General features: G+C 40.1%; 1 protein-coding gene across 1 annotated transcript in view; it reads left to right on the forward strand.

Moving 5' to 3' along the window:
- Positions 1 to 13604: 13604 nt before the first annotated feature.
- LOC150091155 (uncharacterized) overlaps positions 13605 to 23365 on the forward strand; it is a 1391089-nt gene continuing 1381328 nt past the window's right edge. Inside the window, exon 1 of the mRNA XM_090374518.1 lies at positions 13605 to 14039. Within this exon, the coding sequence (XP_090230644.1) occupies positions 13953 to 14039 (87 nt within the window). The 5' untranslated portion in view covers positions 13605 to 13952. The remainder of the gene's footprint in view (positions 14040 to 23365) is intronic.

The following is a 23365-nucleotide window of genomic DNA, read 5'->3' on the forward strand; positions in this document are numbered from 1 at the left end:
TGTGTCTGGAGACTAGGCACCGGCGAAGTGATCTGATAGAGGTGTATAAAGTCTTGAATGGTTTGAGCATGCTCAATGCCGATAGGATTCTTCCTCTTGGTCAGAATAATCATCTGAGAGGGCATAAATTCAAATTGAGGAAAGACAGATGTAGGATAGATGTGCGGAATTTGCCTTTAGCCAGCGGGTAATTGGTTGGTGGAACAGACTTCCATCCCTTGTTGTGGTAGTTGATAGGTAGGACAAATAAAGATTTATTTATTTATTTAAAACATCCTCTGCTGATTTACCAGATGTAAACCCGTATTGTTTAATTGATATTATTCCATGCTGCTCTATTAACTGCGTTATGTGCAGAACAATCAACCTTTCCAGTAACTTGCCATTGTTAGCTAGAAGGGCTATTGGCCGGTAGAATCCAGGATCTGAAAGGGGCTTACAAGGCTTTTTGATTAGCTTCAATAACGCTACCTTCCAATCTGGTGGAAAATATCCTTCTGCAAGACAAAACCGTACTAAAAATTCATTCTCTATCAAATCATATCCTGGATATTTCTTAAAATTTAGTTTACCAATTACACATTCTAATTCATTAAGTGTAAATGGCTCCGTCGTTAAAGGAGTTGCATGTAAAGAATTTTCTTTTCTTATTGAAGTCTGATTTGACGTATCTTCCAAGGAATCATCTTGTGGGAATAGTTTATCAATTATAGCTTCAATGGAATCCATCCACCTATTGTTTCTGTCGAACTTGTATGCACAGCATTAAAAATATCCGAATTGTGTAGCTTCTCTCTTATAATTTTATACAATAGTTTTATATAATTTAATAATTTTATATTATATATAATTATAAATATATAATTTTATAGCATCTTTTCTGACGAAACGAAATTCAACCTGCATTATTATTATTACAGTATTGTTATTATTGTTGTTGCTCTTATATTGTTTCTCCCTAATTGGGGGATTCCACTCCGTGACGGGTACTGCTACCAAGTACACAGGGTGGTTGTAATATCTGCTGTTACTGTTGGTCGAGGAACTCTCTGACTATCCTACAGGTGTTCAGGAATGCTACTTTCTGGAGTTCCTTGTAGGTGTCTCTGGAAGACCTATTGCTTCTAGACTGCTATGTAGGGTCTTTGGCAAAATACCAGTGGTTGACACGATGATCGGGATGGTGGTTACTTCTTGCATATGCCACATCTCCTTTACATCTGTTTCAGGTTCGTGTACTTCCTAATTTTTTCTTCATAGGTTTTCTAGACATTGCTAGTGTTGGGCACTGTTATGTCGTCTTATGTCGTTTCCATCTTGTCCACAAGGGTTATGTCCGGTCTGTTGTGCGGGATGGTCTTATCCGTTATTGTCCCAATATAGCTTGTTGGTTTGTGGTCTCTAGTACTGCCTGGGATTCGTACTTGTAGTATGGTACACTTTCATTGGTCAACTGGTACGTGTATTTCCTCGCTAGCTTCTGACGTATTATCCTGGCTACATCGTCGTGTCTACGAGCGTACTCAGTCTGGGTGATCACCTTGCATCCCTCTGTGATGTGTTGGATCGTTTCTGAGGCCACGTAGCATCATCAGCATGTGTCATCTCACATTTCGGAGTTCTTTGCGATGTATTTTCTATAGTTTCTGGTGTTGATTACTTGGTCTTGGATGGCAACATGAATCCTTCAGTCTCGTAGAAGAGCGTCCCGCTTGTGAGCCATGCATTGGGAGCAATGTTATCGATGTGATCTTAATGGAGGTTATTGTATTGTCTGCCATGGAGTGTCTTCTTTGCCCACCTTTCTAGCTTCGTTTCTTCTGCTGTCTGGACGGGAGGAGCTCCTCGCTTGAGGAGCTACTAGGTTGAGTAGGGTATACCACTTATCTATCTTACTTGTGGCCTGGTGGAGTGGTGCTATGTTGTTCTCGAAGTAATCCTTAAGGTTAACTATCGCTGTTTTCTGTTGCTCTCTCAGGTCATTCAGGTCCCTTCCTCCCTCTTTCCGAGTTATTATTTGTGTCTCCACTGCTGACTTTGGGTGGTATTGGCGGCTTTTGGTCATCACTGTTCTTGTCTTTCACATGACATCCTCTAGCTCGGTGTTAGTCGAATCTATGACTCCAAAGGAGTACGTTAGTACTGGAGCCGCATAGGTGTTTATGGCTTCAACTCTGTTCCCTCCGTTCAATTTTGCTTTCAGCAGGCTTCTGAGTCTCTGATGATATTTTTCGGTCAGGCACTTCTCGATTTCCTTGTGCTCTAACTGCTGAGCCTGCATCATCCCTAAATCTTTGTAGGTTTCTCCTTCTGTTATAGCTTCGATCTCTTTACCAGTCAGCAGCTGATAGTTTCGGCCGACTAATTTTCCCTGGTGCAGTGTGTGGGTCTTGCATCTGTCTAGACAAATTCCATCCTGTTATCATTTCAGAATTCTTCGGTGATCCGGAGTAGTTGCTGGAGTTGCTTCTCAGTTGCCGCGTAGAGCTTGATGTCAGCCATGTACATCAGGTGGGTGAGGGTGTGCAGGTTCTTTCTTCCTTCTTTGAGGTTATATCCATACTTGCTGCCGTTAAGCATGGTGGACAGCGGGTTGAGTGCTTGAAAAAACCACAGTGAGCTCAGAGCATCTCCTTGAAAGATTCCTCTTCTGATAGGGATTGGTCTGGTTGTTATGTTCTCGACCTTAATGGTGGTACCCCATTTCGCCATTGTTGCTTGTAGGAAGTTTGTCACTATTGGATTTACCTTGTAGGTATTCAGGGTCTCCATTAGCCAGATATGAGGTACGGAGTCGAAGGCCTGGCGGTAATCGATGTAGGCCGTGTATAGGTTGCGGTGCTTCTTGTAGGCTTGCTCCATACCTCTGGCATCTATGGTTAATTGCTCCTTGCATCCTTTACTCCTCCGCTTGCATCCTTTCTGCTGTTAGACCATTATGTTTTGACTCTCTAAGTGGTCTAATATCTTCTTGGTTATGCAGCTGGTCAGGATCTTGTACATCGTTGGGCCTGTATTTCGTGGGGTTTCTTGTATCTTCGTCTTTAGGCTTCAAATATGTTACTCCTTTGGGGTTGTCAGATATGTGACTCCTTCGAGAAACTTCGGGATTATCAGATATGTGACTCCTTCAGGAAACTTCGGGATTATCAGATATGTGACTCCTTCAGGAAACTTCGGGATTGTCTCCGGGTGCCTTATCATTCTAGTGAACTGCTCTGCCGTGTGTGCAAGTGAGCTTCTTGTACCAGTAGTTGTGAATGTTATCAATTCCTGGGGTTGCCAGTTGTGGGTGTTCCTGATCGACTGTTTTACTTATTCTTCTCGAATCTCCCACTCTCTCTCATCTCTTTTGCGTCCTTGGTTTTCTTCCGTTCTACTTCTATCCAGGGCGCTCGGCTGTTATGTCTTACTTCACTGCTGCTCCAGATATTTCCCCAGAACTCATCGATTGTCTTCTTCTCGAGTGGTCCGTTCCTGCTTTCTCATCTTCTCCCAGTTTCCTGTAGAACGCTCTTTGGTCCTCATTGAAGATTCGGTCTTACTTCACTGCTCCAGATATATCCCCAGAACTCCCCCATCGTCTTCTTCTCGTCCGTTTCCTGCTTTCTCATCTTCTCCCAGTTTCTTGTAGAAGTCTCTTTGGTCCTCATCGAAGGTTCGGTCGTTTATTTTTATCTGGGAGCTCTCTTTGTATAGGCACAGCCTCCTTCTGAGTGCGAGGAGGTTCTGCTTCAGTGTGTCCAAGTATTCTCCTGTTCTATGATTTCTGGTCTCACGTTTGCTGTGGACGCTGTCTCTCTTGAGGATGCTCTTTACCTTTCCAATCAATTTCTTACTTCTATTACCCTGTTGGTACTGGGTCAACTGACCTATCTTGACACTTAATTCTTCTATCTTCTGCTGAAGTCTTCTTTCCCAAGCTGGCAGTTCCTTCTGTTTTCGATTCTTCTGCTGCTGTTGGTCTCTCTTTTCTTTTCCATTAATCCTAGTGGCTGCTATGGCAGCACAGTATACGGTTGTGTGGATAGCCATCAGTGTTGTGCCATTGTTGTCAAGGTAACGTGGTATTATTTGCTGATTGAGGTGGTCTGTTACTCTCCACAGGATTTTATTTGGCCTCTGCTTAGGTATCATGGGTTCTTGTGGGGTCCATTCCTTCGAATTCTGTTAGGGCCTTCTTCCACTCGTCTTCTATTCTGGATATGATATCATGACTTCGTCTCTTTCCACTTTAGCTACTCTGGGTTGTATTTCTTCTTGCTGTTCCTCCTCTGGAACAAAGAATATTGACCATATTCTTTGTTCTTTGTAGTTGATGATTATTATTATTATTATTAGTGTTTTTTTTTTTTTTTTGTGGATTCTAGGGTTCCTCCATTTGCCGCTTTGTCATCTTGTGGTGTGGTGAGGTAAGCGCCATCGCCGGCCGTTTATGTGTAGTGTTGGAGTATGTGAATGTGTGATATTTTTTTTTTTTTTTTTGTTGTTGTTGTGTTGAGTGGCCGGCGTCAGGCGATTTAGCAACCAGGGGGCGACAAACACGAGTTTGATTGCCCACGGTCTCACATCTCTAATTGCGCAGAGGCAGGCAGATTCATCTTTTAGCTCCTGCTGGGCGTCCCCAGAACTGATGGTCTGAGGAGTGGATGTACAGCAGGGCGAAGACAGGGAAGGAGGGAGAGGGAATGTACTGATAGAAAGATGGAGATCATAGTTAGAGGCACCCCCATAGCAGTAGAAAGGAGGAGTTCTTTAAAGTGACAGAGCAGAGCACGGACAGTAGGTCCAGGAATCTCACCCCTCAGTAGGGGTCAGCAGGCAGCAAAGATTCCACCCTAGGTGCGGGTCAGCAACAAAGATCCAACCCTCTCAGTAGGGGTTAGCAGGCAGTGAACATTCCACCCAGGTGGGGGTCAGCGGCAAAGATCCCACCCCTCAGTGGAGGTTAGCAAGCAGGAAGATCCAACGCCCAGGTCGGGGTCAGCAGGAAGCTAAGATCTCTCCCCAGGTGGAGGTCAGTAGCGAAGACCCCATCTCCAGGTGGGGGTCAACAGCAAATATCCCACCCTTCAGTAGGGGTCAGCAGGCAGCAAAGATCCCACCTCGAGGTGGGGATCAGCAGTGAAGATTCCACCCCCAGATGGGGGCTTGCATGGCTCGGATGGGAAGCGATATGTCGCAAGACGAAAATCGGAGGCATTCCATCCTAACTGCATAACACCGACTGTGAAGTTCCCCGCTTGCTGCCGTTAAGATGGTCTCAAGATGCCTAACAAGCAAATGGGTGGGGCGAATTATGTTTATTAACGGAACGGTGAATACAGAAATCTACACTGCTATCTTGGAAGAGTGCCTGAAACCCGGTATTAGGGATCACCACACAGATGTCCAAAACTGCATTTTTCAAGAGGGCTCAGCACCGTGCCACACAGAAAAATTGATAACTTTTTTGCTATTTAGATTTAATGATGAGTTTTTCTTCTTGTCTCACAAGGCTTAAAACATACTTGCACCAATGTTTTCTCTCGTTTTACTCTCTTAAGGTGCAGTCATACCTCAGAAATGCTGGCATTAAAGTGCGGAACTAGCCAGACAGCAATCCACATCTGAACTCTATTGAAAATTTCTGGCACATAATGTCGTCTAAAATTGCTCAGGAGAAGCCAACAAGTAAGATTCAGCTGTAGAAGAGCATTGTAAGGGTGTGGTACCACGAAATTGAGCAACCGTATATCCAGAAGTTGATTAACTCTCTATTTATTCCAGATCGTTGCAAGGTTGTAATTACAACTCGAGGAGGAACAGCAAAATATTGAGGACTTATTTTGCTGATTTACAGTACATAACCCCTGGCTTGTAGCCGTGAAGGGTATTATGTACGGCATGTGCGTTCTGTATGCAATAAAGAGTTCTTCTTTAATACTATTACGTAACTTGTCATTTCAGTTTGTACACGTAAAAGCAATAAAATGTATGTTAGGTTGTCATGATTGCCATTGGCATGAATTCTCATATTTCCGTTAATTACGCATTTTACCCTTTGGGAAGATATTTATGACAATTACATATATCAGGTGGAGTCTTTTCATTGGATTTCATTCACCAGATATACACAGTGATCACTGAAGTGTGACCACCCCTACGAAAACTGAATGCGACCCATTGACCACGTGAGGTACGAGAGTGCGCAGTTAATCGACCTACGTAGCATAGATAAGGTGTCAGTGATTCAGTAGGTAGTAAAATTCCGAGCGTGATGGGTAACAGAAAGGATTTATCGGACTTATTATTATTATTATTATTTTAGGGTTGCCCGTAATTAAATACATTAACCCGTATTTGTGTCTGTAAATTGCGTATGTTCTATGGTTGATTTTCCTGTTTTGCTGGACAAAAAAACCCCAGTTACTGGGGAGAAAAACCTTGCTATCTACGCCTGAGACCAACTAACTCAGCCACGGAGTGAAAAAAGCCCATTAAAGTTCCTCGCGTCATCGACAGGATTGAACACAGGCCTTTTCCACCCGGTGTGGGGAGGACGGTGACGATACCACTGTGCTACCCGCGCAGACAGGATTTATCGGACTTTGATAAAGGACAGATTGTGGGAGCTCGACGAGCTGGAGCCTCGATTTCCCAAACGGCTGAACTGGTGGGGTGCTGGAGAGCCGCCGTTGTTAAAGTGAACCAGGACTGGCGCCAAAATGGTCAGACAACGACCCGACGGCAAAATTGCAAAGGTCAGTGAAAGATTGATATTAGAAGTGAGTGCCGGGTCTGACGACTTGTACAAGCGAATGGGAGCAGCACTGTTGAAAAGTTGGCTACCCAAAACAACATGGGCCAACCCGCAACAATATCTGGCATGACCATGCGTCGCACGCTCGCATGTATGGGCTATACCAGCAGACGACCCCTACGGCATCCTCTCCTAACCAAGGTTCATCGGCGTAAAGGACTCGCCTGGTGCAAAGAGCATGCAAGTTGGACGTTAGAAGACTGGAAGAAGGTGTGCTGGTCAGATGAGTCACGTTATTTACTCCACACCGTGGATGGTCGTGTACACCCTGCTATGTTACACTTTTCCCGAATGCGATGGTGTCTTCTGAGATGACAATGCGCCGAGTCATCGGGCATTGATGTGCAGGAATGGTTTGAGGAACACAGTTCTGACTTCCAGCTTATCGATTGGCCTCCGAACTCCGACGATATCAATCTCATAGAGCACCTGTGGGACACTATGTAAAGGCATATCAGGCGTCTGGATACACCAATCACCTCTATACCTGCATTGGTAGCCGCATTACACACAGCTTGGTTGGCCATACCTCCCGAAAGCTTCCGAGATCTCGTTGAATCAGTGCCAGATAGGAAAGCTGCTGTACTGAGGGCAAAAGGAGGACCTACGAAGTATTAGGTAGGTTGTCATAATTCAGTGATCACTCAGTGTATATCCCATCTAACAAATGCATTTTGAACATTTCTGCAACCCACAAAGCAGCGCAAAACACATTGTTTGCAAAATCACAAGTGATTCAGTTTTTTTGTCGGCCATCGTAGGTACGTCCTGTCAGATAAGTACATAGGTCTATTTTATAATTTTTGATAACGGTAATAGGTACGCAGAAAAGTTTCAGTCTAATCCAAGAGCCTAATCAAGTATCTTTCTCTCCATTGTTTGAAGTTCAGGATACATTTCTAGATCAATGCAAAAAGCTTGTTGAACAGTTAACAAACACGTAAAGTACTGGTCGGAAGTTTAAGAGTTTGCTGTATATGGCATAGGTGTATTTACCAGCGGTCCGACAACTGAAGAAGAAGCAGGGGGTGGAGCAGCCAACACCTCTTTTTCTTTTTGTAAATACCTCTAGTGCAAATCTTTGGAATGTCTGCAAGGATACTCCATTTTCCACGAGAACAGCTTCATTGCCTTCAGCAAAATTATTATGATGAGATTTTATTGTTGATCTTTGGTCATTGTAGTTGGAGCAAAGGCGCCTCCGTAGCCAGGTAGGAAGGAGCACACGCTTCTTGATTAGACCGCGGTTCGAGCCCGTCACCACCAAAAACGGAGGATGCGGAAAGGTCAGGGAGTGACCACCGCATATCCCGGAGCAATGTAGCCTTAGTTGCTAATGCTCCTAAAAACCAAACAAACCACAAAAACAGTTGGAGCAATGATAAATTACTGGAATAAGTTGCCTTCATGGGTGGTAGAGGCCGACAGTTTGGGGAAATTCAAAGGTCATCTGGATAGTACTTTCGGGTAAGGGAAGCGCATAGGATGATAGGTTTAATTTCCTTTTTATTTATATTTTATTTTATTTTTTTATTTATTAATTATTAATTATTATTTAGTTATTTATTTTATTTTTTATTTATTTTTATCATTGTTTTGTTCGGATTTTTTTTTTTTTTTTTTGGCTGGTGCAGCATAAGCCATAGGCTTTCTTGCACCATGCGGCCGTTACTAATACTAAATCACATGAGCCCAAGTTTCCTCAGACCCGCAGGAACAAAGCTGTGAGTTGACAAGGCTGAATTGAAATAATTTTGAATTTAGGGATCCATGCCATGCCAACATGCAGCTCACTCCCTGGCCTTTTCTTCAAATTAGTGAGTACGGAGTGGAAAGCTGCGAGGGTGAGTGATCTTGAACCGCCTGAATCTCCCCGCCAGAGAAAAGCTTTGTCAAACTGTTTTTTTTTTTTTTTTTTTCCACATTTTATTTTGTTCAAAATGAATACGTTTATTATTTTAAATAAAATCTTATAATGTGAAAATAAATATTTTTAAAAGTCCTTCTTATAAACACATTTTTTCTTAAACTAATGATATTTATTTTTTGAACATGTTACATCTGTTCCAACTTTAGTTCCATGCATTAAAGGGCCCTGGGTGCCGGCAGCATGGTGCACCTTTGCATTTCGAAGTAATACACGATTTTTAAAATTTCATTAATTTATTGAAACATAAGATATTGCATGTATTCGAAAATTTGAAGAACAAAAAATTTATTCTCACATTTACCACCTTGCAAAATATTCTGCCGGCGCCCATGATTAGGGCCATCCGATAACCAACTAATTTGCCCATGTTTAATATATACATAAATTGTACGTTTTTCTGTTCATTTTATCTGTTTTACTGGACGAAAAACCCGATTTCCCGGGAAAAATATTATTGCTATCCACGCCTGAGAAGCATCTAACTCAGTCACGGGGTGTGAAAAAACATCCATAAAAGTGGGTCCCGTCATTGACGAGATTCGAATCCCGGCCTTTTCTACCTGGTGTGGGGAGGACGATGATTACGACCAATGTACTACCGCGCGGACCAGGGCCGTGCGGTATATTTCTCAGTATGATGCAAGTCTTCGAAATGCCGCCCCTTAATGGTTCAAATTGTATTTTGATTTCGCTGCTTATGCCGCCCCCTTACGGTGCCGCCTGTCTGTATCATAGCACGGCAGGGCCCTGGCGCGGACCAAATTTGCCTATATTGTTTTCCTTCCAAAATATCTAAATGATGCGATCAGCAATTAAATATTAAAACAAAAGAGTTCTGTTAAATTTCGCCAACAACGAAAAAAAAAAAAAAAAAAAAGCATAACTCGAATGAATACATGCAGTTAACGAGCACGCATATAGTCGTAGGCGTAACTACGATAGTATTCGTCGAAGTCTACTTTGGAAGTTGCCGCTGAAATTTAACTTATTTATGTAGTGTATGTATTCTTTAAAATGTATCTAAAAAAGAGCCAAGTTGTCTCAGGGTAAAAACAGCCCAACCCACTTTTAATTGTCGAAACTGATATTGCTTTAAGTTTGAAAACACCTCCTTTGAAATCAGATTTTGCGGATAAACGAAACTGATACCTCTCCAGTTTTTCTGAAATGTAAAGTTAGAAGCATTCATTTGTCTTGCATGGGTTTGACTGTAAAGTTTAAGGTCATGCGGCTTAATAGTGTGACGTTAGAAGGGCAAATAGATGTTGAAGATGGTTATTGATGTTCAATAAATTATTCAGCAGAGAAGGGTGTTGACATGCTTGTAAGTAAAAGAGTAAACAAATTTTTTTAACGAAAATGTAATCCAATGAAATATACAGTATATGCATATCATAGATTTGAACAATGTTCAATTTCAAAGGAAAACTAGTTATTAATAAATTTGGTTGATGAGTCTGATTTTTTTAAAATTTATTATTATTTTACTATTATTTATTTATTTATTATTTTTTTTTTCTGTTCTGTTTTTACTCCGGGGCGACTGCATCAGTCTGCAGGAGTTCACAATTTAGAGAGAATATCACAGTATTTAGCAGCTATGCGAACTTGAAACATGGTCGCTCAAAGATCGTGTACATTTCTGTAGCCTCGCGTTTGACCCCTCTACTATGGCAGCTAATGGAAGATTTTTGTTGCGTTTTTCTAAATACTTTTCTAACTTAAGGGATACCTACGAACTAGCTATATTTATTGACTTCGAGGGCGCTTTTGACTATCTTAGGTGGGAAAGCGCCCTCCATTGTCTATGCTATGTTAATTGCTCAGGGCGGTTATACAAGGTTACTCCTAACTACTTTTAGCATAGGTCCATCCAGGTTGTATTCAAACAGCAACATCTCTCAAGACCTGTCTCTATAGAGTGCCCTCAGACTCAGTTATTGGGCCCCCTCTTCTGGAATACTGTTTTAAATACCTGGCTTCGTCAACAGCTTGATGACTACACCATTACCATCGCCTATGCTGACGACCTGGTTCTTCTCTTTCGTGATAAATCTCGCTAGAGCTTCAGCAGAAAGCCAACAACATACTTCATAATCTAATAAATTTGGCGAGTCGTAACAAACTGCGCATATCGCAAATCAAAACGAAAATTATGATATTTCGAGGTAAATTCGACTATAGAAGACCACCAAATATCAGAATGGAAGATAAACAAATTCCATTAGTTCCACAGCTAAAATACTTAGGCATTCCCCCCTGGATGATCGACTAAATTTTACTCCGCATATTAATAATCTTATTAAAAAGATCAAGAAATTTACAGCTGCTGTTATGTGGTGGAGAATGAAAAAGACCTGGGGGTAATTGTGCAGTCAGATATGAAGTTTTCTGAGTAGTACAGACGTGCTGCCAGAGCAGGTCACGGGGTATTGTCAATGATGTACAGGAATTTTGCTAGGAGGGACGGGGAAGTGATTGTCCCTTTGTACAAGGCAATGGTTGGCCACACCTTGAGTACTGCCTACAGGTCTGGAGGCCTCACTTTAGGAGGCCTCCAGACCTGTAGGCAGTACTCAAGTGAGGCCTCCAGACCTGTAGGCCTCACTTTAGGAGGGATGTGGAGTTGCTGGAACAAGTGCAGAGAGGAGCAACAAGATTGGTGAGGGAACAGGAGGTGCTCTTACCAAGAAAGGCTTTAGTGCTGCAAATTGCAGCGTCTGGAGACTAGGCACCTGCGAGGGGGATCTATGAGGTATGAATTAAAGGCCTGCGAGGTATGAATTAATATAAGAGTTAAACGACTCACAATCAATGCTTGTGAGTTGTTTCACTCTTATTTTAATTCATACTTTAACTCATGCCATCTGTTTTTGTGCTCTCTTATTAATATTTTGATTAAATTTGGTTCTGAAATATATGTAAAGATTCAGGATATTCATATACCCTCCGAAATTGAACCAAACAGAGAGAGAGAGAGAGAGAGAGACTGCAAGATTATACATGGAGCTATGATTCGTCGCTTGTAGTTCGTTCAAATAGAGTCATATCTTTTCACACATAAACAGAATATTTTATCCATTCTGTATTTATATAAAAGTAGTTTATATAATTAAATGTATATGAAACTTTATCCATTAAAACAAACTTTATGTTTTTATTCCTGAAATCTATCCCTCACTTTTATGTGCTATTGCCATAATAATAAATTTTCTGTTTATACTCCGGGACGACCAAACGGTCAGAGGAGTTCACAAGATAGACAGAATACAAGAAACAGCACCGTATTCAGCAGTCACGGGTTTGAACCCCGGTCACTCAAGGCACGTGTACTTATGCACCCGCGCGCCTGACCACTAGGCTACGGCGGCCTTTACTAATCAGTGGCGGATCCAGAAAAAAATGACAGGGTGTGTGTGTTATGGATGTTTAATGGCTCATAAGCTACACTGGCTATAGTGCGCCTGTGACAGGGGGCAGTGGCGTAACTATCATGTAGGCAGGCAAGGCAATTATCTCTGCGCCCGGGCCCTTTAGAGGCCGGGCGTCTTTGGCTGACTCCTCTTTTTGCAATTTTCATTAAGTAAGTAGGGGCCCGAACATGCTGCTGACAGGGGTACATCATTTTGTGCCCCGTTTGTGCACAAACAAGGCACAAAATAATGCACAGAACGAAACAAATATGATACTCAAACATAATGGGACACAGGCACAGAGTCTGGGTTACTTTGAAGTAAACATTACGCATGATCAAATTGTGTGACGCCTCGAACTCTGATGGCAATCACATCAGCATCAGTGTTGCCAACTGTGGTTATTTGAAAATAGCTGAGCCACAATGCGAAAATCGATAAAATCCCATGTTAACAATGAGCAATGAAAAAAATAAATTTTTTTTTTTTTTTTAGCTAAAGGGAATTTAAACGATTGGTGCATATTTTCCAACAAACGAGAGGGAGAGGGGGCACGTGCTCCTGGGCCGCTACCCTGAATCCGCCACTGGCTATAATCCTTACAATTTTCAGAATAATTTTTTATTCACTTAACTCACAACCCTTGCAGTTTACATAGGTCTTGTTGTGCTGACCATTTGACTTAAGAAACAGTAATTTGCGCAATTTACATAACCCCTAATTCCGAAGCTTAAAATTAGCTTTTAACTTTAGACTTGAAGTAACTACCGTAACAGCCCTAGACTTCAGATGCAACTTTTAGTTGGGAAGTCGCATTGTTCACGTTAAAAAAGGAAGAGCGAAGAGCAGTGGCGGATTCAGGGTAGCGGCCCCGGAGCACGTGCCCCCTCTCCCTCTCGTTTGTTGGAAAATATGCACCAATCGTTAAATGTAAATCCACGCTCAGTCACCAAACTACTTGCTCTCTTGTGGAATTTATTATATGAGAGCAAATAATTTGGATATCTAGCAAGAGTTATAATCATATTACAACAGCTCAAATATTCTAAATTAAAAATAGAACAAAGTCCAAAGCCTGATTTAGGTAATCTGGAACTGTAAACACTTTCCATTTAGAAATCAAAAAAAAAAAAAAAGTTTTCATATTTCATATAGTTAAATTAAGATAAATGGCACGCATGCGAAATACTGTAAATAAAGTTTATGTAATACAGAATTAAACAGTTTACTTTTTATGTTTAAAGCAACCCTTCAAATATCTATTACTATACTATCACTGCGATCACTGCGAGATTATAACAACATGCTTGTCACTTCGTTGTTTGAAGCTGTTCCTTCACATATTTCTTGGGAAAAAAACTTACAAGATTTTTCATTGGTGGAGATTGCTTGTCATTCTAAAACTTCTAGCCACGCCTCTCATACTGGAATCGTGTTCCATCTATAGGTTGCAGTAGCTTGTCATGCACATGGTGTAACGCGCGGAACTGTTTGTGTTTAGCGTTGATGAAAAAAACAAAAAAAAAAACAGAAAGTGTCTCAAATCCTTCAAGTTACAAACTACATTTTCGAAGTAATTAACTGCAGATAACTTATTGCCTGTTTTGATAGCTAGCGCTGTCCTAAAAGAGCAGAAATTCCGTGTGACGGGCTTGCACGTGTTTACTCCGAGTGGTACTGCGAGTAATGCAGCTACAGAGAACAACGACAAGAACTGGTATGTGAAGTATATGACTTATTATGTTGGAGTTTCTAATTGCATGCTGGACGAATTAGCTGTAAAACAGACTTATTGATACTAGAAAGAATGGAATCGCTGAGGGAAAGGACATATAAAGGTGCAGTTTTAGGTATGAGCATATTAATTCTGCTGGTGCATCGCTGTGACTCTGCGGTAAGTTGGGAGATTTTGAACTTTTTATCAATTTTTAGAAGTTACGTATTTTACTGCCTAAAACAACCAAATATGAATAGCACATTGTACCATTTAAAATGAATAACAAATACTCACAGCCTTTATTTTATCGACATGTGTACCGCTTTGATAGCCTCTTACAAGGGTGCTGTAGATTGCATGGCAAGACTAAGCGATAAGTCGGCAGACCACCGTTTCCATTGGCGTTTGAAATGAAAAAAAAAAAAAAAAAAAAAGCGGACTTGGATATTTCACTGCATATTTGAGTAATTTTTAAATGCTTTGCTGTTATTTTTTACATGCATTTATTGAAATATTTTAATAAGATTAGTAAAAAGAAACATTATATCAATTTACTTTTGTTTCATGTTGAACTGTTAAAGCTATTATTTAGAAAATAGGAAGATTGTCCTCTGTTTATGCTATAACACATATTTGTTATAACTCTACTAAGCATTAATTCCTCAAAGCGTGACAGATGCGTTTTTATTTCATGGACTAAACGATCCATTTATGCACATCGCAGGTTATAATTCACCTTTAATATTTTACTTTAATTAATTTAATAAATGCTTTAATATTCTCGTAATTTCTGTATTGTACACGTATCTGAATCCCTGTAGTATAATTTTTTTTTTTTTTATGTTCTAGATGGTTTTTTAACCATCTAGAAGAAATGAATTTAAAATGAATAACAAAAACCTGAAATAAAACATTTAGAAAACACATAACGAATATTTATTCTTAATTTTATTGAATTAAATATTATATAAGTAAAATATGAATATTAAAATTGATATTTTGCATGCAATATTCTAAAATTAATAATAACGATCCCTTATTCATGTTTAATCCCGGAAGGATACGCCTACGATGTAAATTTAGACTGTTGAAAAAATACTAGTGTTTTTCAACTAGCATTCTGCGAAATGTTTCACCCAGAATTAGCAGTTATCTACATTTCGATATTTTTATGTACTTTAAAATAAAATATACCTGATTTGTATACCAAAAACAAATTCACATGTTCTAATTAATTTGAATAATATTGTTTTTTTGATCATAAAGAGAAATATTTTTTTCGAAATTGTATGAACGAAATAAGTTTATGTACATCTGGTGTTTCACCCATTAGGAATACCATATATGGCATTCTTAATTTCTTACTCATTCCAAAGTGGTTCATTACCAAAAAAAGGTTGAAAAACTGTCTATAGTGTGTAGATATAGTTCCAAGGAAGCAACTTTGTCAAAATATATGGGTGGGGTAAAAATGTGTCTGTAAAAAATACAACGCAAAACATTGCTTCGCGTGTGACCGCTTTTTTTTTTTTTTTTTTATGCGCAGACAACGGCATCGATAACACAAGGTGACCTAAATTAAACTTGGCCTATTCAGGCTCATGTGGAGAAGTAACCAGTTACACGATTCGGCTGTAATATAGTGTATGTTATGGACATGCGGAAGTGATTTCGAGGGGAGGGGAGGGGGGCAGAGGGACCAACAGAATAAATAAATCATTATCACTCCCACCCCCCGATTATTTCTTACAAGGAATCCATTGGAATGTGCTTTCCAACTTATCACAATTTCCATATTACGACAGCTGAAGGGTGCCGTTTGTAATTTGATTACCATACGTTTTACCATATTTGGTAAAAATTACCATACGATTACCATATTTGTAATTTGATTATCATTAATACGAATTATCACTGAACTTTCGAGATTATCGTATCCTGCTTGCCGCTCGTTTGGAGAAGTCTTGTTTTGGAATCGTGTCGGAGATTTGAGGTATTCTTAATTAAAGGAATTTCAGTTGAAGCTGGAGTAGACATTTCTCCGGTGAGTTTCCCCCCCGAATTTTTCATTCCACACCGTATGTATATCAGGCTGTAAACACACACAGGAGCGTGTAGGAGAGGTTTGGTGGGTGGGAGTCTCCTAGCCCAAACATCGTGAAGTTGACCCAAACTCACTAAGGCTGTCTACCCCCAGAGTGCGACGCTGGTTTCTGGACTTTTTTTTTTTTTTTTATGCGTCATTAAAATATACTTCCACAAAAAATTAAGACCTAGTAGCCGAGTCTAGTACGGTGGTGCAGTAGCACACAGGCTTGAGTTGACTGTAGTTCGAGTTCCACGTAACTGACAAACAGGATAATGATTGTATTATTGTCAAAATTATTAGTAGCTGTAAATTCCTGACTTTGTAGTAGTGCCGGTGTATAAAAAGAGAAAATACTTCCAGCCCCGACGTAGCCGAGTAGTCAATCACGAGAGTACATAAGCACAGTGGATGTACAACCGCTGAAAACTCCCCTGACCCAGTGGTCTTACCGGAGCGTTAAAACTGACTGAGGGCAGCCCATCCCTTAAATTATGCACAGCACCTTGAGTTTCGAAATGCACCTTTATTTAAATTGTAGTGTCATGTGGAATGAATGAATTCCTTTTATTGTCTACATTATTTCCTTACATACAAAAAGTACTTAATTACATTCAGTATGCCATATGAGGTTTTGCATTCATTTGCATTAAAAGATTTTAATAAAACCTTTGAGCTTTGTTGACATGTTTTAGCTTCCACTAGATCCTCATCACGGATCCAAATGGAGCTAAAAAGAAGCTGAAACAAAACGAGACTTAAAACACTCAAATATAAAATTTAGTCAGAATCAGATTGTGCCCATTAGGAACTGAGTTGCTGCACGTGAAGGACCTTGGGGAAGGCAGTAGGCATGTTATGCAGGAACGAACGCACCTGCAAAAACAAGTTGGTATGCATTGCGTTACATTTGACGATCACATTATAAAACAATGCATTACATTTGGCGTGTTCGATTATGAAACTACTTACGTCAGGGATTAAAAACTTTTGTATTGCACTTAGGAAGTATATAACAGAATCTCATCAGGTAATGTTAACGCGATGAGTAACTGTGAGGTTGGTTTTTTTTTTTTTTTTTTTTTGGAGTTGGAATGGTTGTACAGGGGATCATCGAATCACCTGTTAACATAATATTTGCTACAAAGCTCCAGACTTCTATAGGGGTTGGAAAATCGGAATTGAGCCTAAACACCAACAAAACATGAAAATTTAGTGTCTATCTAGCCTTTACTAACATACTTTTGCGTAGAGAACTGAAAATTTTTACGGTGGAATAAATTTTCCAAATTTCTATTGGTTCGATTTTAATTCCTTTTGTTTGATAATCGAACGGAGGCGGACTGGCCCAGGCGAACCGGCTGCGATTGTAGACGAGATCAGTATCAAATTTGCCAGTCCGCCCCTGATCGAACGCACCTGAAATGTGGGCATATTACGATTGGACACTAAATCCTTTTTAATACGTAGTAAGTCATTAATAAGTAAGTAAATTGGTATTAATTAATACCAATTAATCATAAAACGGTTGAATTGTGCCATAGAAAATAGATATGCGATGTGCATATCTATTTTATACGTGCAGAAAATAGATATGCACATCTATTTTCGATTTCAGAAAATAGATATGCACATCTATTTTCTGCACTCGGCTACGTCAGGCACATCGTAAGATGTGCCTGACGTAGCCGAGTGGTCAGGGGCGAGAGTGCAGTAGCACGCGCTCTTTGAGTGAAACGGGGTTCAAGCCCGTGACTGCTAAATACGTTTAATGTTTGTATTGATAATTTATTGTAAAATCTTCTGACCTGGTCGAGTATAAACAAGAACATTTTTTTTTTTTTTTTTTTTTTTTAATTGTTATGCCAGTTGTCGAAGCAAACAGTATATACTTTCTCTATAAGTTGCTTTCCATTCGTATAAACATTGACGGCACAACTTCCTTAGCATGGAAGTTAAAATTGACATGTTTGAAATAGAAAATTATAAATTTAGGGAAACAAGAACGTTACAGAAGTTTAATTTTTCGGTGTGCTAATAGTAATTATAAAGGTATATTACTGTTTATAAGGAAAAGAAATGCATTATTGTCGTGCGACATGAATCCAACCACCCTGTTCTCTCTCTCTCTGATAATTTAATAAACCGTTAAAAAATCAGTTCGATCGTTAAGCGAAAAGCGCAGGAAAAACCTAAATGAGAGAACTTCGAAGCAATACCTGTTCTGAGGGCACCTCCGTAGCCAGGTGTGAAGGAGCAGTAGTGCGTATCACATGTTTCTTGATTAGACCGGGGTTCGAGCCCGTCACCCCCAAATACGGAAGATGCGGAAAGGTCAGGGAATGACCACCGCATATCCCGGAGCAATATGGCCTTAGTTGCTAATGCTCCTAAAAACCAAAACAACAACAACCTGTTCTGACCTTGTTCATTGCGATCTTTATCCCCCAGGAAAAGCATATGGCGCATGAGGTAAAAAAAAAAAAAAAAAAATTGCGTACCATACCAAAAAAATGTACCGTAAATAATGCTTTAACCCAACTGTGTATGACATACAAAATCAGTTGGTTACCAGCACTGGCAAAAAATAGTTTTTTCATATGTATTTGTAACCATTTCGAGATAAAGGATAACGAATTTGGTTTTTCATTCCGGGGTGGGGAGGAGTTAACGAAGTGGGTAGTTATTCTGCTTATCAAAATCAGATTGAAACAACGGGACGGTGGCCTGATCGTGATCAATTGAACACATTTGAGTTAAGTAGGGATGATAATGGAAGCTGTTGCAAACCAAGCAGTTCCTGATAATGTAGTGTATCTCCCCCCCCCCCAAGTGTATTTTTACATATTGGCAACTTGAGTGGGCAAACACGAGCAATCCATCATTACGGACAACTTTACTTTCTCTGTTAGATTCGTAAATGTGCATATGTCGTACAACTTGCTGTATGACCACATTGGTAAATTTCCATATAATAGTAGCATTTGCCATATAGTGCAAGGAAGCCACAGGCTTTTGCTACACTGACAAAAAAAAAATAATAATAAAATAAATTTTAAAAAAAACCAACTAAGTAGATAAGAAAACACAAATTAAATGCTTCCCTCCCCAAACAAGTATCCAGTAGACCTTTCAATTTATTCAAACTGTTAGCTTCAACTACTTGCGAGGGCAACTTTTACATTAGTAAAGACACATGATGCCAGAAAGCAAGCTTATATAGTATCAGGCAAAAAAAACTTCTTATTTCACACATCCACTCGCTGCAAATGTTTGTCTAGTTCTGCCTTTCTATTTAAGCTATCAACTTCTATAACGACAGATGGGAGTTTGTTCCAGCAATCTTTTGATTGCTGGAACAAAGTGTCCTTGAGGTTATCACAGACATTCTCTGAGATATGCCAGACAAGCTGCACTTGCTCTGATGGAACTGATATTCGGGTGACACTCAAGTCAAGTGGACCCAATTTCGAAGTCCGGGCAGTCTGGGACAGCCAAATCCTCTGCTTGCACCTTCACGATGGTGGGACTGTTAGTAATCCTGGGAATAACCTCCATGCACAAGTACATGGTGGGTTACCACCCAGGTGTGAACCAACGTAAGCAGGGGTCTAGGTGTGGCGTCCACACCACATGGAGGAATGCCGTCCCTTTATGTTACCAGGCAGTGCTAGAGGGTAGATGACTCTCATCAACCGGTGTAATACCACCACTTTGCTTATTGGAGGCTTGAAGTGGTGGAATGTTTAGTCTCTAGAGCTAAGTTCCTGTAAACCCTTCACCATCTCTTCCATCATGTAGTATGATTGATGACTTTTGAGGTTATGATGAACATCGTGGCGAGATCCAATATTCCTTACATTTCGAGGGTACAGCTCTAAAACGGTGTTCGCAGGCCGGCCGCTAGTTAGTAAACCGGACAGAACCTATTGGTAACTTTCTAGGAGACTTCCGGATCAGCTAGTGTATAATCTTGCTACCTCTACTCTGCCAGATAGTGACTGGAGGAAGTCCGAGTAGTGTGTATGCGGGAAGCATTGTCGAGGCCACGTTATGTCAAGGATCTGGGTATATTCTTACCATGTGTACGTCATATCCATGTAAATTTCATTACTTCATACAGCATGTCCCACTCACTTTTTCTTACTATTGAATGCACCACGAATTGTCAAACTAATAGAGTAAGCTTATCTGCGAAAAGATCTAAACCTCCCAAGCACTTCCTAATTCATTTCACAAATATACGTGGTCTCAATTCTAATCTCAACGATCTCGATTTCCACTTGCAGTCTGCCAAACCCCATGTACTTTTTCTGACAGAATCTCAGTTATCGGTTGATTCAACTACTGCTCATCTTAGATGCCCAAATTATTTGTTGTATGATTCCTTTCGCATCAAAGGTGGTACTTGTGCATATGTCCGTTCTGATATTCCCTGTCAGAGACTTGGTAATTTGGAATCTACTCTCTTTGATCTTCTCTGACTTAAAATCTCTCTACCTCATTGTGTAAAATTCATATCTGTTGTCTCTACCGTTCTCCCAACTCCACTAATCACTTGGAGCTCTTTGACTTCCTCTCTTTGCAACTTGACTTTCTCCAGTCCAACTTTCCTAACAGTGAGGTAATTTTCCTTGGTGATTTTAACGTTCACAACTCCAGCTGGCTTCTGTTTTCTAGTCACACCGACCCAGCAGGTCGAGATGCAATTACTAATGACCTAGCACCGATTGTTCATTTACCTACAAGAATACCGGACAATCCTAATCATACAGCCAATACGCTTGATCTTTTTCTCACAAACAATCCTTCTAAGTACAAAGTTGAAGTGAGAGGTCCTTTAGGCACCTCAGATCACAACTTGGTGATTGTCTCTGCTCCAATGGCACCTTTATCTCGTAGCTATTTCCAACCTTGTGTTGTTTGGCATTACAAGAATGCAAAATGAGATGACCTACGAGATTTCTTTTCTTCTTTTCCTTGGTCGGATTACTGTTTCAAAACTTCTGATGTCAATGTTTGCTCAGATCGTGTCAGTGAAATTATTCTTGCAGGAATGGAATCCTTTATCACACACACACACCACTTAAAAATCTCGTCCTTTATCTAAACCTTGGTTTTCCAATAAATGAGCTAAGGCTGTTCAAGAGAAGAATGTTGCATATCGTAATTGGATTGTTTCTAATTCTTCAGTTTCATTTACTGCCTACAACAAAGCTCGCAATAATTGTAAAGCAGTTACTAATCAGTCCAAACTAGAGTTTGAACAGGCTAAGAGTAGAAAACTTGCTTCTTGCTCTAATGGCAGCCGAGCATGCTGGTCCCTTGCAAAAAAACTATTGGCCGCAACGTTTGCCCATCTCTGCTCCCACCTCTGTCCAAACCATATGGTTGTGTTTTCACTTCAGCCAAGGATAAAGCTGACCTGCTAGCATCACATTTTTATTCCAACTCATATATTAGTGATCTTGGTAAAACACCTCCCACCATTCCCAACACGCTCCATTCAATGCCTCTTGTGGTCTTCCATCAAAAAATGACAGAAGGATTTTGACGAATCTTGATGCTAAGAGAGCTCCAGGTTCGGATGGTATTTCTCAAAACCTGTGCTCCTGAACTTACTCCTATTCTTTGCCGCCTTTTTTCACTTTCTTTAATCCAAAAGTGTTTTTCCTTCTGCTTGGAAATTTGCTCATATCCAGCCATTCCTAAAAAGGGCGACAAATTCCTCCCATCCAATTATCGTCCCATTGCAATTTCTTCTACGATTTCTAAAGTAATGGAGAAATCAATTAACCGCGAACTCTTAAACTACCTAGAAACCTTCAGTCTGATCAACGATCACCAGTGTCGATCTACTGGTGATGTTCTGGCTTATGTTACCCATGGACTAATTCAGTGGAAAGGTTCGGTGAAACACAAGTAGTTGCTCTTGACATTTCAAAGGCTGTCGATCGTGTTTGGCATAAATGTCTTCTAAACAAGCTTCCATCTTATGGTTTGCCAACTGTTTTTAATAATTGGTTATCCAGTTTTCTCCTGATCGCTCACTGAGGGTGATGCTAGATGGCTCTCTCTCTTTTAACTTCTCCACTAATGCCGGTGTCCTCCAAGGTTCAGTTCTTTCCCCCACTCTTTTCCTCTTGTATATTAATGACCTTCCATTGACTGGAAATTCTATCCAGAGTTTTGCCGATGATAGCACATTGCATTCCACTTTCCATTTTGAGAAACCTTGCCCTGTTCAATCAGCTTCAACTTCTCGAAAATCTACTACCAATTCCTTAAATGCCGATATTCAGGTAATTCTCCAGTGGGGCAAAGACAACTTAGTTGATTTCAACCCTTCTAAAACTCAGTCTTGTCTTATATCTCGCAAAATGGATTGTTCTGCTCCTATGCTTACCTTTAGTGACACTCCGATTTCTAGGCAAAATGATATATCTCTTTTGGGGATTACCCTGACTTCTAATCTCTCTTGGCACAAGCACATTACAAATATTGCTACCTCTGCATCTAAAAAACTTGGGTTTCTCTTTCGCTCTCGGCGTTACTTTTCTTCCAAACAGCTGCTCACTCTGTATAAATCGCAAATCCACCCTGCCGTGGAATATCGTTCCCACAACTGGGGTGGTGCCCCCAAAACTTGACCTCACAACCTTTTCTCTTCTTCCTGAGGTAGGGTGGGCTCCCCCCTGGGGGAGCTCACCCTCTCTGTTCTGCTTACCTTCTTTCTTCTCCTCAATCTCTCACCCCTTCTCCTATTTCAAAAAAAAAAAAATTATTTTTTTTATTTATTTATTAATTTTTTATTTTTATTTATTTTATTTTATTTTATTATTTTTATTTTATTTATTATTATTAATTTTTTATTTATTATTATTATATATATATTTTTTTATTTATTTTATATTATTTATTATTTATTTTTATTTATTTATTTATTATTATTTTTTTTATTTTATTTATTTATTTTTTTATTATTATTATTTTTTTTTTTTTTTCGGCCTTCCCTGGGAAGCTCAGGCTAACCCCAGGGTCGGCCAGCCAGAGTTCTCTTTCCACATACCTGGTCCGGCTCCCAGTGCCAGTGACGGTAACTAGCAGTCTGTGGTGTTCCACAGACCCTAGGCTAAGCGGCCAGATGAACAACATAACCCGCACTAAGCAAACATGAACATACACTAACATATGATATCTGGCCTTGACAGTACTGTACTGTCTTACTTCACAAGAGATTCAAATGCGGAGTTGTGCGAAAGCACCGGTGCCGCTTGTCAAAAAACACTATGTCACTATATGCCCCCAAAACCTCTCTCTCTCAGGCTTCTTGATTCCATTCAGAAGAAGGCAGTGAAGTTAATTAATGATTCATCTCTAACAAAGTCTCTCCACTCGCTGTCTCATAGACGTACTG

The sequence above is a fragment of the Mastigoproctus giganteus genome, chromosome 1, assembly GCF_048544385.1.
Source record: "Mastigoproctus giganteus isolate SK-2022 chromosome 1, ASM4854438v1, whole genome shotgun sequence".
Taxonomy (NCBI): Eukaryota; Metazoa; Arthropoda; class Arachnida; order Uropygi; family Thelyphonidae; genus Mastigoproctus; species Mastigoproctus giganteus.